Source organism: Mercurialis annua, linkage group LG1-X, assembly GCF_937616625.2.
Source record: "Mercurialis annua linkage group LG1-X, ddMerAnnu1.2, whole genome shotgun sequence".
NCBI classification, from domain to species: domain Eukaryota; kingdom Viridiplantae; phylum Streptophyta; class Magnoliopsida; order Malpighiales; family Euphorbiaceae; genus Mercurialis; species Mercurialis annua.
This window is the reverse complement of record NC_065570.1, coordinates 41020376-41040390: the sequence shown is the minus strand read 5'-3', so window position 1 is coordinate 41040390 and position 20015 is coordinate 41020376. Positions and strand designations below refer to the sequence as shown.

The following is a 20015-nucleotide window of genomic DNA, read 5'->3' as shown; positions in this document are numbered from 1 at the left end:
TTTTTTATACTAATTTTTATTTTTTTCAACATTATTGCAACTTAATTTTAATTTTTTTTACTTTATTTCACATATATATGGTCTTTTTTGCAAATGCTAAAATCAATTTAATATCAACATAATATAAACATAATATCACACAAAATCAACATTGTAACATCATAATAATTCAAAATTATTATTGTCTTTTTCACCAATGCTAAAATCAACACAAAATCAACCGAAAATCAACACAATATCAACATTGTAACATTATAATAATTTTATATGATAATTTGTCTACTTGCCCAATACTAATTTTATATGAACAAAGGGTCAACGCGCCCCCTAAACTTGTGTCACGGGGTCATCTAACCCAATTTATACTTTTTTGAGCAAATAACCCAAAAACTCTTCATTTTCGGATCAAGTAACCCCATAATTGTATTTTTAAAACGCGTAAAATACAAATCGGAGGTGAGGGATGCAAAAAAGTAATTAGATACTTCCCTAATTGTTGCTATATAATTATGCTAAATCTGTTTTTTAAAATAAAAATATAAATTATGGGATTATTTAACCCAAAACTAAAGAGTTTTGGGGTCAATTGCTCAAAAAAGTATAAATTGAGCTAGATGACCCTGTGTCACAAGTTCAGGGGGCGTGTTGACCTTTTGTTCAAAAGAGAATTGAATGATAAAAAAAGAGAAAGTAATTGAAATAATGATTGTTTATCTTATCAGGGTGATATATATATAGAAAGTATATAAATATTATATTTGTGTGTGGTAGTTTTGAGATATCTGTATGTACAATTAGAATTTGGATGAATATTTGAAGCTCAATTTTAAAAGGCAACATTAATAAGATCATAAACCTTAGATTGTTGCTTATAAATATATATCCACCAAAAAAAACGGACAAAGGATCACTTTATCCCCTGAACTTGGCGCAAAGTATCAAAAACGTCCAACTTAGCAAAACCGGATCACTTTTACCCTGAACTTGTCAAAACCGGTACAAAAACACCCCTACGCTGATGTGGCACCTTAAATGGAGAATGAGTTTCTAATTAACCATTATTTATTCTAATTAATTATAATTAACTCCTAATTAAACTCTAATTAATCATAATTAACTCCTAATTAGTCTAAGGACCCTTTTAGACATTTTTACACAAAAAAATTATTTTTTTCATTTCCGGCGAGGAGGAAAAATCCTCGCCGGAGAAGAAGAGCTGCTGCTCATCTGAGCAGCAGCTCCTTCAAGAACAATCTGTTCTTGAATCACTTGATTCAAGAACAGATCGCGTGGATCTGTTCTTGGCAAGAACGGATCGCGTAGATATCTGTTCTTGCCCAAGAACAGATCGCCGGAGATCTGTTCTTGGGCAAGAACAGATCACAAAGATCTGTTCTTGCCTAGAACAGCCAAGAACAGATCGTTGGATCTGTTCTTGAAGAGAGCTTCTCAGGTGAGGAGGAGCTCCTCCTCGCCTGAAAATGAAATTTTTTTGTCCGAAAATGAATTTTTTTTTGTTCCGAGGGGTCGATTTTAATTTCTAGTGTATAAATATTTTTTACGGTTTTTGATTTTATGAAATTATTGATATCTATATAAATTAAAAAAAATTGTAAAAAAACTAAAATTGAAGGGTTAATTTGTCATTTTAAACTTATTATTAAAGGGGTGAAATTGTTTTTTTTTTATATTATTAGGTATTAATTTAAAATGTTTAAAAAAATTAGGACCATTTTAAACCTTTTTTTATTTAAAACCACCTTAAAGAAAAAACCACCTTTGAAAACCGGAAAGTGTATCTCACTCTTTTAAGTGAGAGTGGAGAGGGGGGTTTTTGTATCAAATTTGACAAGTTCAGGGTAAAAGTAATCCCATTTTACTAATTTGGACGTTTTTGATACTTTGCGCCAAGTTCAGAGGGTAAAGTGATCATTTGTTCACCAAAAAACTAACTATAAAATAAATGCAAGATGAAAAGAAAAATTATTGTGATAATGGAAAAAAACGGATTCAAAAGAATTGAGAGAGAAAAGAAAAAGAGCTCTCCAAAGGTAATTCATTTTGAGAATATTTAAATTATCTAATTTTTTGTATTTTAATGATTAAATTTTTAATTTATTTTAATTTGATTATCAAATTTTAATTTATAATTAATATTATGTATAAATAACAAGTTTCTAGGATAGCAAAAGTAACAAATGATCGCCATGTGGAAAAATCGACTGCCACATTGGCATTTTGACCAAATATTGTCAGTTGCAATAGATTTAAATTCAATAATTAAAATAAAACCAATCACAATTCAGTCATTAAAATTCAATAATAAAACAATATAGATATCTTTAGGATTAATTATTTAATTTTTGGAAAAGAAGAACTTATCATGAATTTATGTGATGAAAGTCTTAATCTAGATAAAAAAAATTCTATTATTTAAATGATAAAATAATAAAATTAATAAATTATAAATAGCATGTGCAATCATAGCATCATACTATAATAATCATCAATTTTATCAAAATCATAGCATGCCTTTAAAATTATAGAAAAGTTAAATTTTAAATTTTTATAATCTAAAACATATCACCATTAGAATTGACTGTTTAAAATCTATAAACTTTATTAAATAGGTGCATTTTAAATTTATTAACTTAAAGATTTTACTATTTGGATATAATAAACTTTTAAAGTCATAAAACAATTTAATATAATAAAATAGTAAAACAATTATCACCATAATGATGAAAATTTACAAAATTATTTTTAAAATAATACTTATTTTAACTTTTTATTAGACGGTCATAGTTTAAATGACGGATTTTATATAATTTATTATTTTATTAGATGAAAATTTTATTTAAGCAAATTTTTTTACAAAAATTATACTAATTTCTATTCAATTCAAATTACTAAACTCAAATAAAATCTAATATAAAATTTAAATAAAATAAAATAATAGATACATATAAAATTATGCAATAAATAAATTTTTCGAACATATGCCTCGAGGTCAAACAAATCATTTTTGTTTAAATTAGATTCCGAACTCTTTTAATCTAAGCTAAATATTGTCTATTTATAATGCAAGACTCTTTTTTGAAAAAAAAATTGAAATTTAGTTGACATAAATAACTTATTTGATTTTGGTATACAAATGTTAAAATTCAATTAACTAAAAAATTAAAAATAATTTATTTAAATTCGAAAGCCAAACCCTTTTCTAATAAATGTAGTGTTAATTTTTGAAAACGGTCTGAAACATTCAAGGAGCGGTTTAGGGCCGGTTTAAGTGTTTTTTAACTACAAAGTTATAAACTGTGACAATTTTTACATGTAAGTGCTTGTTAATGGTATCAATAATTAGATTGAATAAATAGTGATTCTTCGTTGTTAAATTCTTAAATTATTTTTTTAGTATTTTTTTAAATTTGTTAGATAAAAATATCAATTAGAAAATTGTATTTTTTAAAAATTATTTTTAATAAAGGAAAAATAGAAAAACATCTTTTTCGTTTTTTCCAATAATTAGTTATAATATGAAAAATTATTAACAATTTTTAATTTTTTAAATTTAAAAATATTAGAACTAAACACCAAATCCAATTTTTCAATTTTTTTTAATAATTTTCTATAAAACATGCAATATTACAAAAGAAATTAATAAAAGTGAGCCTTTTAATAGCATCATCAGTCCCACTTCATGCGCAGTTTGTCTTTGCCAGCTTGACTACCCATTACATTACAGCCTCTCCGCCTTCCTGTCTGTCTTTTTCTCTTGGAAACGACACACCGTATCAGCAAGAAAGCATGTCATCGGACGACGAGGGGGGAGAGGAGTATCTATTCAAGGTGGTGATAATAGGAGACTCGGCTGTTGGGAAGTCAAATCTGCTGTCCAGATATGCCAGAAATGAGTTCAATTTACACTCCAAAGCAACCATAGGTGTAGAGTTTCAAACTCAAAGCATGGAGATTGATGGGAAAGAAGTGAAAGCTCAGATTTGGGACACTGCTGGCCAAGAAAGGTTCCGTGCTGTTACTTCTGCTTACTATAGAGGTGCTGTTGGTGCTCTCATTGTTTATGATATTAGTCGCCGTACCACTTTTGAAAGTGTTGGTCGTTGGCTTGATGAGCTCAAAAGTAAGTCTTTTTTTTTCCTTTTTTTTTGGTTGGTTCATTCAGATTTAGTTGATTTGATGACTACCCATTTAAGGGTTTTGTTTATTGGTTTAAAAGATTATGTGGGTATTTAAAATGCTGATCCATTGTTGTGTTTTTCAGTGGCTTAATGAGCTTGTACTATCTTTTTGTTAGTATTTGGGTTTGTTTGATGAGTACCCTTTTGGGTTTTCTTTTGCTTGTGGATTTTCTTTATTGAGTTAATGATCTAGTGAGCATGTTTTATCTAATGAGTTCATAAATATATTTGCTTCATTTGGGTGTTTTTTTGTTGATTTATGGTTCCTATGGTGTAGTTTTTATGGATCTGAAGTTCCAATAATAGATTTGTAAGGCTTAAGTGAGAAAAAGCTACCAAATTAACCTCTTTTTAAAGAAGTTTGCGAGCATTTGGTAATTGCTCACATTTTTGCTTCTTCTATTTTCTTTGCTGATTAATGCTTTTGACTGCATCATTTATTCTGGTATGCTAATTCTGTTCTATTTTTATGTTCTTTTTGTTGCATTGCTTTAGATGATATGCATTTTTGGATATTGCTATTTTGGTGCTTGTTGCTTAAGTGGGAAATTCTTCAGTAGTTAGTCCAACTCCAACAGATAATGTGGGGCTGTTTAATTTAATTATGGTGGTGTCGAATTAGCATATTCGATAAATTCTGCATCCAGGCAATTAATGCTGTTCAGCCAAATTGTGCTCCAATGATAAAATTTGAAAATGTCATCTTTAATTATTTTTAGTAAGTCATATCATATCTCAATAAATAGCTGGCAGAGCGCCATAATGTGCTAATACTTTTTGAGCTATGCTTATTTGTTGGTAATTCAATTAGATTTCAATAGCAAACCAAATAGGTGAAAGGGAAGAAATGGATGTAGCTCACTTTTAACAGCCAACTATTGCTGTGGATGTATTACCATGTGAGGTTGTGTTGAAGTAGGAGAAAAATCTGAGGTTGTCTTGATAAAGATTTCTTGCACATGTCAAATAGTCAATTGCTTAGTGAGGAACCATCTATCCCGTGGAGAAAAACTTTCTTGTTTCAAGTAAAAAATTCAGTAGCACCTTGAATAACAAAACATATGCTTATTCAGAAATTACATTTGTCGTGTTATACTAATACAATATTAGAGCTTGTCTGATATAATTCTCTAGGTTTGAGCATGTGCTTCACAGAAACATCCTACTATGGAAACTGAACTATTTTACGATGTGCAACTGAAAACTTTCAAAAAAACAGTTCCGTGGTGCCTATTTCCATGTTTCAGCATTTAGTGTTTTTCGTGAAATCTAGTAGTTGAGGTGTAGCAGTATGCTTTTATTTATAAGATTAAAGAACTCCTCAGCCATGCAAAACATTCATGCATGGTACTCATGTACTTGGTTTTTATTTACTTAGTCCATTTATAATTAAAAAATTTGAGCGTTAAAGTATGGTAGAGACACATATAGCAGTGTGAACGTTGTTTGATCTTCAGTGAAGTGTGCATCCGAACTTTTCCTGCTATGCTTGAGCGAAGTTGTGAGATCACATCATTTTGTATCAGATTCACTCGTTTCTTATGTCAAGAGTTTGTAGCAAATATGTCTAGGCTGCTGAATTTGTAGAGTAGACAGGTTGTGCATCTTGTAGCGTTTCAAACAAAGTTCTTCAAGTTGAGATTTCTACCTCTGCAAAATATGAATTGGGGAGTTTAACCAAATGAACCATTTTATGTGGGTTAGTGTTCTAACACACACAGCCGCTGGCAGGCTCAACAAGTGATTTGGTTTAACTATTTCTATGCTTTGCCCCTCCATATTCTTAGAGTTTTAGGTTCTCCAACACAATGAAGACATATATTTCTTTTTAGCTTCTAAATATGTAGAATAATTCAATCATGAGCACTGAGCAAAGAAGGTTTCAGCTTGATGTGCGGAATTTAATGTTTGTATCTCATACTTATAACATAGTATGGAATTTGTTTTCCTAATAGGATTCATTAGGAGTGAAAATGAGTTTGTTAATTTACTGTTGGCGTATCTGTCTTGGATTCATGGCACTACTGACTACCATTTTCAAGGTCAATTTCTCTCTAGCACTTGGGCTCCCTACCTTTAAATTTCAGTCTTTCTTATCCAATCAATCTTTAAGTTGTCATACTATCAATGTTCCAAAAAACAAAAAACAAAAAGGAGAACTTGTCATGCTATGAAAATCTACATTTAGTTGTAGCTTATATATATGATATTGCTAGGATTCAGACTAATTGATCATTATGAAAAAGTCTTAGCCATCAAGAATTTGCAGCTGTTATATGTTAGTTGTGCATAATGTAAAGAACTTTTTTGGAATCCTTCTGCACTAATTTATAATGAAGAGTGTAGATTGATTGAACATAGGTCATGTTCAATCACTAGAGATGATCCTTATCCTTTTAAAAATAGGCAGTGAAACCAATGCTTCACAAACTAGCACTTCATGGGAGTAGTTTCACTTTGGGCACCAAGTCTTGACCTGAGGATTGGAGTGAAAGCAAATATATAAAGTCTTACATTCACATGCTTACTTATTGAAACTTCATTTGATCACGCTCCTTTATGCATCTGGCATCTGGGCCTGCAAGTTGAATTCTTTGTGTTAATGAAGAGTAGTTTTGCCATTTTTCGTATATCCACAAATTGATTAGTTACCAAGTGTAGTGCTTAGACTTTGTTCCTTGAGCTCTGGAAACATATTAAATTTGGATCTTAAAAATTGGGATGATTTGCGTTGATAATCCCTCGACTTCCTTCTCTCTCCTATCAGTCTTTTTTCTTTGATTTATAACATTTAAATTCTTCAACTTTGATATTATTTCACCAAAAATCAATGCCGTCACTTTAATTTTATTGTTGTCAATCTTAGACGACATGACCATGAAGTTCATCATGTCATAAAGTAAGGTGACCGAGGACCACATCGGCTGTATGTTATGCCTTTGTTCAATATTTAAATGAATAAAAGTGCTGGTTACAAATTGCTGGGGTATTTATTAGTTTTTGTTTTTTTTATTGTTGATGAGTTGTCTTCTTTACGTGGACTATAACTCACTGTTGTACGTCGATAATAGATTTTTTATCTATCCGGTAATCAAAATTATTTATCATACCTTATATTTTTTAGTAGTGAATGTTTCTTTTCAGATGCATGAAAAGATTTATTTTATTCTAGTTTTCTAAAGTACAGGTTTGATCATCAATTAACTTTTAACTATGTTCCATTTGGGCGTCGGTATTTCATTCTAACTTTTGAAATAGACATCTGATGGATCAATTTACCTGAAAAATGATGCAGCTCATTCTGATACAACTGTCGCAAGGATGTTGGTGGGCAACAAGTGTGATTTGGGAAACATCAGGGACGTGAGTGTCGAGGAAGGTAAAAGCCTTGCTGAAGCAGAAGGATTGTTCTTCATGGAGACATCGGCCCTTGACTCAACAAACGTTAAAAAGGCTTTTGAGATAGTTATTCGCGAGATTTATAACAACGTGAGCCGGAAGGTTTTGAATTCAGATACATACAAAGCAGAATTGTCGTTGAACAGGGTAACCCTCGTTAACAATAGTGATGGATCAAAACAATCCCAAAGCTATTTATCGTCGTGCTGCTCCAGGTGAACTCTCATCTTTCTCGTCGACAAAAGTTGTACAAGTTGAGGGGTCCTTTTCATGGTTGGTTGTTTTATTTGTTCCCTTCTTTATGATTTGTGTTCAAGCTTCTTTAATTGGAAAATAATTTAAAAAAAGATTATAGAAATGAAATTGTTTAGTTCAATACAAAAAGGGCAGTCAGAATTTTTGTGGTTTAGAATTCTGTAATAACTCATAGTAAAGCAAACAGTTTTTCTTTACTTGGTGAGGCTGTATAATGTTTAAGGGTCATTCATAGTAATTGTATTTGTTAGTTCTGCTATTCAGCAGCCACTGGATTTTCTTTTTTTCTTTTTTTGAAGTCACTGGATTTTTTATAGCAAGAAGGAACTTATAGTTGGGTTGTATCTGTAAATTTATTGCAACAAGCTCTATTGTGTATTTTGTTGGTACAAGTCTGTTGTATAATTTAAAGTTTAGATTGTTTCTTTTTAACTGTAATCGCTCTTCCCCGGTAATGGAGTCTAAATTAGCATATTGTTGTATTATGGTGATCAAATTTTAATTTGTTTCGGTTATTAAAGTCTAATTTCATCAGGTATTCCTAGCCGAATTGTACTCATTTTTGCCACATGGCTATCGGATGTTTTTTTTTTTTGAAAACTTATTATGCATAATTTAATTTCATCAGAAACTTTGGATCAAATTGTGAACATATGATAAGCTTTTAATGAAAACAAATCTAGCTGCCACGTATATATTTTTGGACGAAAAATCTACGGTTGAAACAAAATTAGAGTCTGGTAATCATATTGAAATGAATCAAAGTTTGATCATCAAATGATTCGTTTAGGACTGTCTTTGGACAATGATAAAATGTTCTATTTTGTGTTATAAAAACTGTAGGTAAATAAATATATATTTAAAAAATAGATAAATAAATAAAAAAAACACATTTTTAAACCAAACACTAATATCAAACAGCACCAGTGGAAGTAATTAAAGTAGGAGTGGGGGGTGTAGTAGTATATGAATGGGAACCCAATATCTACTACTATCATACAACATATAAGAAAGTAAATGATAAGAACATTAATTCAACAAGAAAATAAATTGAAAACACAAAAAAATGTAATTGATTAATAAGCTTCAACTACCACAACAAAAAACTTTTAAATTGGAAAGATCAACTAAGATGAGCTGATCCATCATTGACTTTGCTACTCTAGCAGCTTGTAGATATTCTAGAACATATTTGATTGCTATTTTATAAAAATGGAACATTTTTGACTGATAAAGACATTCATAAACATGGTATCTTTGTTTATTTTCTTCCAACTTTCTTTCACTTAGAATTCCAATACTTTCCCATTTCAAATCCATTTCTGTTGTAATGATAATCTTGAATTGTCTGATCAATTTCCTCCTTTGTGTTCATCACAAAAGGTCCGTGCTGAACTATTGGCTCGTTAATCGGCTGCCCTGCAACTAGCACGAATCTTAATGTCTTCGACGAGGATTTGTTCCAAATGCTTAAACCATCTCCGGAGCTCAGAACTAGAACATGATGAGCTGCTACAACTGAAGTGTTTTTGACGCCAAATGCTCCTTCGCCTTCGATGATGTACACGAATGCATTCCATGATTCTGGAATACTTTGATGCATTTGAGTTTTCGGTTTTAGAGTGAAATCCAAGTACATTGTTGGCGTTCTGGTGTAAACTGGAGACCTTACGCCCATCGATTCTCCTGCCAGTATTCGAACTTCAACCCCGTCTTTCTCTGCATATTTTATGTCCTCGCTTAATAGTTCTTGATACCTTGGTTCAATCCTGCAATAATGAACCAATTATGAGTTCAAGGTTCCATGTGTTTCAAGCAACTGAATCAATTTATTCACTACATGAATTTAAAATGTAGAAATTTATTCAAGTTGACATTTGAACATCTTTAAAGACTAAATCTTTTATGATGTTAGCTGCAAATAAATGAAGAGTATTATTATGGCTGAAATTGCTTACATTTTGTCTTGAGAAGAAAGATTGATCCAAAGCTGTAAGCCATTCTGTACTCCCTCACCAGCAGGCATTTCTGAGTGAATTATACCTCTGCCTGCTGTCATCCACTGCAGATAAATAAAATAGACTAAAGAAATGAGCACATAATTTAATAAAAAAAAATGAATGAGTAAAAGAAAAGACAAAATTGATTGACCTGCACATCTCCAGTGTGAATGGTACCCTTATGGCCTGCAAAATCTTGATGAGTGATGCCCCCCTGATTATTCCATTTCACATTAGTTTCTTATTTTTAACCAAAATCAGATTCTTGAACTAAACTTTTAACCAAAATCTACACTACCTGAAGCATGTATGTAACAGTCTCAAACCCTGTTAACAAGCAAATTCTAATATTAGTATAAAAAGATCCCAATCTGTAAAAAAGAAGAAGAAATAAAATGGATGGGAATGTTTGAAGAACCTCTATGTGGATGATCAGGAAAACCAGCAGGAGCACTCACTGAAAAATCATCCAGCATCAGAAAAGGATCCAAGAACCTCAATTCATGGCTGCAAAGAATTAAAATTGATGAGTACCCACATAACAAAATTTCAAGAAAACAACAACCCAGAAATCAGAATCTGAAAAACAAATCAAAAAAATGATTACCATCCAATGCCCCTCCTAACCACAGCACCATCACCTTCATGTTGAGGCTTAGCAAGGACTTTCTTGGTCACAATTCTTGGTTCATTAAAACCAATGGATTGATCATGATCAGAAGCAGAAGACATGGTATTATAACAAGCAAAAACTTTCTTGAATTTGATACAACTTTTCTTGGTAGTTGTTGTTGGGTATAATCTAAACAATAACTTGTTATATAAAGCTATTGTAAATTTATAACACAATCAAGCACAAGAGTTGTTTTGGTAAATGTTAATGGATATATAGAAATTCTGAAGCAAAGGTGATGTTATGGGGTTTATATAGGAAATTATATTAAGAGTTTAAAAGTTTTGGTTTGTTTGTTGGAAGTTTTTTTTGAAACATTTTTATTTTTTAAAGTTTCTTTGGGTGTAATCCTTGGACCAATCATCATCATGATGTAAACCTATTGTCATCATCATCCAGATGGCTTTTTCCTTCTCATTTTATGTTTATTTTTTGAAATATATATTGTACTATTTTTTCAAATTTTCAAATTTTATTTTTCCATTAATTTTTTACTTTTTAAAATATATCAAATAAATATTTTCAATTATTTTCGGTTATATGTGTGCAAAATGATAAAAATAAATCCTTTTTTTATTTAAATTTTTGCATCATATTTATAAAAATATAAATTTGATAATATACTTGTGTATATAAATTAAAATAAAAAAATATCAATAGATTTAAATGTTATTTTTAGCCTAATTAGTATTACAATGATCGAATAGGATAAAATATTCATTTGATACATCTTTAAAAAATTAAAACACCAAAAAGAAAATTAAACACTAATTAACATTTTATGAAAAGTTCAAACATCTTTTTTTTTTTAATTTTACCATAAAGATTCTGATCTTACATTTAAATAATATATTCAGCATATTAGTTTTATGTTTAAGTTATTGATTGCTTTAAACAATTTAGATCTCCATATGTCAAGAAATCAAGAATCAATTATTCAATTTGATCCCAACTCAATGTTCACACGGATGACACTGATTTTCATTATAATATATGTTTTTTTTTATCAAAGCATCTTTTGATATGGTTGGTCTAAGGAAATAATAATGGAATATATTTTGTGGAATTATTTGTTTATAAAAAAGAAAAATTAATTTTGGCAGGTGGAATCAGATTTAAATTGTGCATATCATATGAGATTTTTTGTTACTCTCCTAATTAGAGGCATAATAAACATAATAACTGTAAGAGATTTTCCTAAATAGTACAGTATCACAAATTCTTAAATCACCCCCAAAGTAATTTAATATTACGGACCTACTGTTCAAACGTATATGTTATAAGTTTCAACGTTTTTTATGTAACTACAAATAATTTTTTAAATCACTGGATTTTAAAAACAATTCCTAAATATTACGACATTGCTCTGGTTGACATTTGTAAGTAAATTGCTAATTCAAAGAATACAAAATTGGAATTTGCAATGCAATCTTAAATTATAAGGTTAGTTATATAAAAATCACCAACTTTACATATAATTTTATTTTAATCACGATTTTTAAAAGTTGACATTTATTTACGACCCAATTTCATGGACCGCAACCGGCGTTAGGATATGCGTATGGATACGCCGAAACTTGTAACTAACCTTACGAATAACATACAAACACAAAAACCTGCAAAAAAAACCAATGCTCGGGGCAACCGAGACTCCAACCTTATTTTAACAGCTTATAATATCAACAATTAAATAATAAATGCTCGGTCAACTCCGAGTCTCTAGACATGACATAAATAATAAAACTAGAGTTAACAAATATAATGTCAAAATAATAATAAAATTAGTCGGACCAATCCGACAACAAATTAGAGAGATTTCTAACTACTACTGCGGTATAAGAGTAAAATAAGTTTGACAACTTTATTCAAATAAAGAAAACTTCCGAGGAAAATAAAGAATCGGATACCAGCTGACTCGCTCAAAATTATAAACCTGGAAAATGGGGTAAACAACGGGATCAGATATTCTGAGATGAGTTCATACCACTATTTATATTTATTAAGTGAAAAACCTTTAAAAATAGTTAAAATATTTTATATATGCATTTCGATTAATAGTTGGAACCCTAAAACACAAATATTCTAATTTGTATAGTTTAATTCAAAAGGCCTGATCCCGAGAGCTGAGTTACACCGAGTTACCACCGACTGCACTTAATCTATAACCAGAGTCCCGAGAGCTGAACTACACCGAGTTACTCTACTAGGTCCCGAGAGCTAGGCTACCACCGAGTTAACCTAACCATATCATACCTTACCAAAATCAAACTGGTGCGCATGCGGTACTAAGGATGCCCATTAGATAGCATGTTCTAACTAATAGCGATAATGATAAAATAGTTCAAAATATGCGTAGTATATATATAAAACAAAATAACAATTTACTTAATAAATCGGTAAATAGTAATTATAAACTCACTATTAGCTATCCCCGTGACAAACTGACAAGGAACTAAACCTGGTTCAACTTTGACGCACGAACAATCGACAAGTTTAAGAAAGCATAAACTAGAACTAAAATATATCCCAACTCTATGGAGTATTAGACACCACATAGGACTAGCACAACACCAAAATCAATGCTAAGATATAAGCCAATACAAAGTACATACTCATACTCAACCCATAACCAAAGTCATATAACAAGTTAAGTCCTATTGAGTTCCACTTGAAAACATAATCCATAAACCTTTTCAAGCAACTTGATAAAACAATTCAAAAACCAAAATGGTACTTAGGCGAGTCAACTAAGACTTCCAAACTTATCTCATATGTCGGGCGATCCAAGTCTGACCGACCCAACATAACCAAATTGTAAATCAATATTTAAAATCCGAAATCAATTAATAATTTAAAACCCAAGTTTGAAAAGCAAGGAACTCAATATCACTTAACCAACCAATTAATCAACACGCAACAAAGTGTTTGATAAAAAACCATAATGAACCAACACGCTTTAAAAGACAACATAAGTCAGAACATGTCTTAGGAAACAAATTAATCATAAGTGTATTCCTCATGCCCAATCAATGCCAATAACCAAACTAAACATCAATCTCATACATAAAAAATAGAGAATGGCAAAACACAACATTTCTTAGCTTAGTGAAGGCATAAACCAGCATGAAATGAACACCACAATCCAAGTATAATATTATCCTAAAAACATTATACAAAACAGCCCTAAACATTTAAATTAAGCAAAACAATTTATAGGCATTCATCAACATACCAACTCATTTAACAATCACCAAACCTGAATTCCAAACAACAATAGATAGCCCAACAATTATGAATCACAAAGACATGCAACTCAGCCCTATAATCATGCTTGAACAAATCAAAGCAACCAAACAATTTACGATATCCAAATGAATCCATAATTCTAAACCACACATGAACTAGCAATTAGATAACTCAATTCAGATTCAATAACAAACCAAAGGCGTACAAATTAACAAGGTATAACAAAATAACACATTAATAGTCCTAACCTTCCTAATATGAATTGACATAATTGAAATCCAAACAATAGTATCATAGCAATTGGATTACGGGCAGCCCAAACATTTTAATTTAAATGAAACCCATATACACACATAAACGAAACGAAGACAAACCAAGCATAATCAATTACCTTAACAAATCAATATGCCTTGAAAATTCAAATATGATATATCATTTCTAGATCAAGAATAAATCAGCAACTAAACATACAACCAAAAGCCACAACAACATACATCTCAAAAATACAACACAAACGATAACCACATCACACTTAATTCGCAACAATAGAGATTAGAAAGGATTAGATATCTTGTCAATCCAAAGAGTAAGAAAATCTCAGAAACAAGGTAAATCCAACATTATAAGAACGGAATCAAAAGACAAGATGAACCACTAATCGAATCAAGTGATGAATCAAAGATTTGGAATGAAAAGAGATGGATTAAACACTTAACAAATGTTTGAATCACCAAGATTTGAGAGGAAAACGACTGCAAATAGTTTAGAAATGAGTTTAGGGTTTAGAAAGGGGGTTGATTTGGTCGCAAAATAGAGTTTTTATTGGCAAATACGAAGTGAACCAGCCTACGGCCTGTTCTACAGGGCAAAACTGGTCATAGAACCGGTTGACTCACTGCCACAACAAAAAAACATAGTTGACCGGACATACGAACGGTTCTACCCAACAGGTCCAGATATAGGTCCGCTTGACCCCAAAAAAGGTCAAAACGACGATTCGAATGGTCGAATGAAAGACAATCCTCTATAGGGACAAATATCCATAGGGCGGCCCGATCCGACGGTTCATTTAGGAGATATTAGCGTTTTACTATAGCATGACAGATTGAAAAAACATGTGAACATTGTTTCGATAACAACCCGAAAATAAATCAATTCAAGATCAAATACTTAAAGGCTCAAGGGGTACACATAAGTCACTCAACATGACACAACCAAGGTACCACATATGCTAACCGAACATAAATCAATCCGAAAATAAGTCGGAATCACAACGAGAACATGTTGAAGCGAAAACACGACCAAAGTCCATCACAAACCGAACTTTATACGAACAACCAAACTACCAAAACAAGTTTGAAAACTCGGGGTATTACATTCTCCCCAACTTAAAACAAAATCGTTCTCAATTTTAACACAAAGCATAACAAGCATAAGACAACAAAATAGATCGCACATAATAACCAAAAATAAACACGCAAGTAATAATCCCAACGTATCACAAGGAAGAAAAATATAACAATTATGCATAACGAGCTTTGTCTTCCAAGTGCACTCCTCAACCGAGTGACCAACCCAACTGAAACCAAAGGAATACGTTGTAATCCCAACTGATAAAGATCGTGCATTGCTTGCCCCTTATTTAACAACTCAACACCAAGTATCCCATATCAAAACATTTAAATAAACCCGTTATAGCAAACGAACAATTTAGTATAATATATCATCTAGATAGGATTCTCCACAAGACCAACAACCTTAACGAATCAAGAATCAAGAGATCACAGAATAACACTCCAAGAGTACACCAATTTAACTCATGATAACAAATGTTCCAAATTGTTAAACAACAAAATCATCTAGAAAGACTCTTCCAATCCTTCGAAAGTGTAAAGCCCGTATCCATGACATTTCATTTTGTTTCAAATCTATCATCAAAGTAAAATTTTGTGTATTTTTTATGACTAAAAATTCACAATCCTACATACTCTAACCGAAAGGTGTCAATTTATAATTTAAGTCTTTAATAATGGTTTATTGAAGAATTTAGTCAACAAAAATACATTGAAATGATGAATTTTTTAAAAATTGAAAGGTCGTGCATTTAAATGTCACCTTTTAAAGGTCATGATTAAAATAAAACTACACGTAAAGATCATGATTTTTTATGTAACTAACCCTAAATTATATATTAGAGTTGTTGATTAAAATGTACATTAATATTTTTTTTTTACAATATGTACATTATAATTCAATATTGCGTGAGTTTAATTGAGAAGTATTGTTTATGAAATTCTTATAGCAACTTAAGTGGGAGTTGGATTAGGTTTTTTTAGAAAATTACAAAAGTATTTGAATTTAGAGAAGATAAACATGGTATTTAGAGTGTTTCGGATCGGCGGGGGGGGGGGGGGGGGGGAGTGCTTATCAAGTCTATTGCACAATATATCCCTACGTATATTATGAGTTGTTTTTCTTTGCCTATTTCGTTTTGTGATGAAATACAAAGTATTCATATCCAAATAAATACTTGACCCAATTCAAAAACAAGCATCTTACCTTCTTCGTATATGAGTTATCTAGAGAATCGAATTTGAAATCATGAAATCGGTCGTTGGATAATGAAATTATGTCGCCATCGTGAAATGGGCGCAAAGAAGAGAAAAAGGAAGATGATGATGCATTCTTGATAAAAATGAATTCTAACAACCTTAAAATGTTGGTTCATGTGGAATATACTTATAGTGATGGCTAAATTCCACTTTAGCTCAAGCAGGTTAAACACGTACTTTAACCCAATTTCCTAATTAGCGTCTGCAACCAATTTTTAAAGCAGTTTCGTAAATTCACGAAACTTTGCCGATAATTTTTTAAAAACATTTAACAAACTTTAACATAATACTTATTAACCCGTAACCTATCTTTTATTTTATATTTAATCCTATTGATATTTGAGGTCCCGCTCAGACCTACTTGATGAAATAATGTACACCCAAATGCCATGCTATTTTGACGATAGTTTTTTAGAATTATATTACGAACCTCGACGTAAAAATTATTAGTTCGAGATTCATAAATTATTTTATTTTAATTTACGGGCCTTTTCTAAGTACTGTCTGAACCCACTTTAAAACGAATAATAATTTACAAACTTAAGTGCTTATCAAGTCTATTGCACAATATATCCCTACGTATATTATGAGTTGTTTTTCTTTGCCTATTTCGTTTTGTGATGAAATACAAAGTATTCATATCCAAATAAATACTTGACCCAATTCAAAAACAAGCATCTTACCTTCTTCGTATATGAGTTATCTAGAGAATCGAATTTGAAATCATGAAATCGGTCGTTGGATAATGAAATTATGTCGCCATCGTGAAATGGGCGCAAAGAAGAGAAAAAGGAAGATGATGATGCATTCTTGATGAAAATGAATTCTGACAACCTTAAAATGTTGGTTCATGTGGAATATACTTATAGTGATGGCTAAATTCCACTTTAGCTCAAGCAGGTTAAACACGTACTTTAACCCAATTTTCTAATTAGCGTTTGAAACCAATTTTTAAAGCAGTTTCGTAAATTCACGAAACTTTGCCGATAATTTTTTAAAAACATTTAACAAACTTTGACATAATGCTTATTAACCCGTAATCTATCTTTTATTTTATATTTAATCCTATAGATACTTGAGGTCCCGCTCAGACCTACTTGATGAAATAATGTACACCCAAATGCCATGCTATTTTGACGATAGTTTTTTAGAATTATATTACGAACCTCGACGTAAAAATTATTAGTTCGGGATTCATAAATTATTTTATTTTAATTTATGGGCCTTTTCTAAGTACTGTCTGAACCCACTTTAAAACGAATAATAATTTCTAAACTTAATTTATTATTTCGCGATAATTAAAATAGACTCATTTTGGCGATAATTAAAATAGATCCTTATTATTTTAACTTAATTTGGGTTTCTCAATATTAATTATCCAAACTAGGACATGTGGCACAATACTTAGTATTCTAAGAAGTACGGGGCATCACAAAAAAAAATCTCAAAAAGCTCCTTTCAAGCATATCAATCTCCTTAATGATAAAATTCATACGGTCTTCATTTATGAGTTTGGTAAAAATATCGGTAAGTTGGTTAGTTGCATCAATAAATTAAACTACAAAAACCCCATTATGCACATGATCACCTATAAAATGATGGGGAATATCTTTGTGTTTACTCCTAGAATGTTTAATAAGATTCTTTGATAGATTAATTGCACTTGTATTGTCATATTTAACGGTAATATGGTTGTAGACACCTATTTTCCGGATAGGTAAAAAGTGATAAGGGACTGAAGCGTCCAATGATGATTTTCAAAGAAATTCATCCGGTTGACGAGTTATCGATTTGTTTGCTGGAATTCAGGGAGACGCGATCAGTGAACAGTTGCGAACTTGAAGGATTAAAACATAATTAGCCGTGAATAGCTCATAAAAATCCAAAGAGATTGTAATCTAAATCCAGAAGTTGGACTAATTGAAATATCTTAGTAGTTAATAAGCCGATTTGAAAGTTTTACAAACTAAAATTGACAATACTCAAACCCATAGGGCCCTATGAGACTTTTTATATACTTTCGGGCATCAAAAATGACTTTTAGGCATGTTTTCTTAGCCAACAAGCATAAATACATGATTAATTCTTTTTAATGTAGTTTTGCTCAATCCAAACTCTTTTATTAATTAGCTAATTAATATTAATTATTAATTAAAAAGGTATAACGATAATTTCACTTTAACCTAACCCTAAAAACCCTACGTCACCCTTAACCATTATAAATACAGCTGTTAGTCAGCTTAGCAAAGGACTATAAATTTAACTGAAAATCAAAGACCAGAAAAAGGCACAAACCCTAATTTGTTTTGCCCCCTCCACGCACACACACACACACACACATACACACCAAAATCAGTCAATTTTAGTCCTTAAGCCGAAACTAGAATATTTTAATTAATCAAGTACAAGCTGTTCGCGCAGATTTAAAGCTAGATTTTGCATCCAATTAGCCCGTAAACGAACCAAGGATTCAGAACTGTACTTCAGAGGACCCTCAATTATTCCCTGTCACTTTTATACCATGTTAATTGCAATTGCTGAATTTTTGTCAATTAGGATGCATGTTAGCTTATTTTATTGATTTTTGCCATTATTACCAAATTTGGTGTTCTTGATAAAATCGTTATGTAAATTCAAAAAAAGTATGTTAATAGGCTGTTTTAATACACCTTGTATGCCAATATCCACATTTGTGTACAATGCTTAGAATGCATGCTAGGGCGTTTTTGTGCTTATTTACCTCAAATTGTTCTTGCTTAATTTGCAAAAAAATCAGCTATTTGAGTGTTTTAATTTGATGTTAAACACTTCAAAACAATCCCAATATATGATATGTGCATTCCCTGTCCTTTTTATGCGTTTATGAGTGTTTTTGAATGAAAATCTGAGCCAAAATGATGAAACGACGAAGTTGCTGCCCTTGAGGACGACGACGCTGTCGCCAATACGGACTGCCGGCGCCGCTAAAGCACAGTGCTGCCGTTGGCACTTTGAGTAGCATCGTCCCTTGTTATTGTCCTCCTCCAGAATCGATTACAGATCTTCCCATATTCCATCCAACCTTCTTTTTGTGTTTCCGGACTCGTTTGACATCAGTATTAGGCTCGGTTGAACCCAAATGTATTGTTTTAGTTGTAGGACCTGTATTTCTGGCCTCGAAGCCCAATTTATAATCTGTCCAACCAACCGAGACCTGAAGCCCAGATCCAGCATTACCAGTAACTTCCATACCCAATTCTGAGTCCATCCAAACTCGGAATCGATCCCGGTTCAAACCAGCAGACTTTTATTCGACAAGACGGACATGTTTCGTGCTATGCTCGAGACCTAATTCTGACTGTATCGACGGTCAAAATGCATCAAGTTCCAGACACTCTGGTATACAAAGTTTAAAAGTATTTCCAACCTTGTATGTATATCAGTTGCCCTTGTGTATGCTTGTAATGTTTAGAACGCTTTCCAAAAGCATGATCTAATCCATTATTAACAGACTAAAGGACTAACCACGTTAATTACCTAAATCAAATTAAAATCAGCAAATCACTTAGAAATCTTAGGACTGCCATGAAAAAGTAGTTGAACGTTGAATAGGTATTGAAGATGGCTAATAATAAAATCAATCAAATCTAAA

At 31.4% G+C, this 20015-nt stretch overlaps 2 protein-coding genes across 2 annotated transcripts; one reads left to right on the top strand and one right to left on the bottom strand.

The window, feature by feature from the left end:
- The first annotated feature begins 3685 nt into the window (after positions 1–3685).
- On the top strand, positions 3686–8285 carry LOC126662254 (ras-related protein RABA5d-like). The gene is made up of 2 exons (XM_050356183.1): positions 3686–4141; positions 7495–8285. The coding sequence occupies exons 1-2, from the start codon at positions 3808–3810 to the stop codon at positions 7815–7817; spliced, it is 657 nt and encodes a 218-aa protein (XP_050212140.1). The 5' UTR covers positions 3686–3807; the 3' UTR covers positions 7818–8285.
- A 618-nt stretch (positions 8286–8903) lies between these two features.
- LOC126662245 (pirin-like protein) lies at positions 8904–10748 on the bottom strand. Its single transcript, XM_050356171.1, has 6 exons — positions 10461–10748; positions 10272–10360; positions 10152–10180; positions 10005–10067; positions 9812–9915; positions 8904–9622 (listed from the first exon to the last, which is right to left on the bottom strand). Exons 1-6 carry the CDS (start codon positions 10583–10585, stop codon positions 9136–9138), a joined length of 897 nt encoding a protein of 298 aa, XP_050212128.1. The 5' UTR covers positions 10586–10748; the 3' UTR covers positions 8904–9135.
- Positions 10749–20015: the final 9267 nt, after the last annotated feature.

What these genes read in the sequence shown, in the direction of transcription:
- LOC126662245 (XM_050356171.1), bottom strand. Translation starts at nt 10,585, where the DNA reads ATGTCTTCTGCTTCTGATCATGATCAATCCATTGGTTTTAATGAACCA. An exon ending in TCCTGATCATCCACATAGAG is followed by an intron (nt 10,181 to 10,271) that starts GTTCTTCAAACA and finishes GCTTGTTAACAG; the next exon opens with GGTTTGAGACTGTTACATAC. An exon ending in TTCACACTGGAGATGTGCAG is followed by an intron (nt 9,916 to 10,004) that starts GTCAATCAATTT and finishes ATTTATCTGCAG; the next exon opens with TGGATGACAGCAGGCAGAGG.
- LOC126662254 (XM_050356183.1), top strand. Translation starts at nt 3,808, where the DNA reads ATGTCATCGGACGACGAGGGGGGAGAGGAGTATCTATTCAAGGTGGTG. An exon ending in TTGGCTTGATGAGCTCAAAA is followed by an intron (nt 4,142 to 7,494) that starts GTAAGTCTTTTT and finishes AAAATGATGCAG; the next exon opens with CTCATTCTGATACAACTGTC.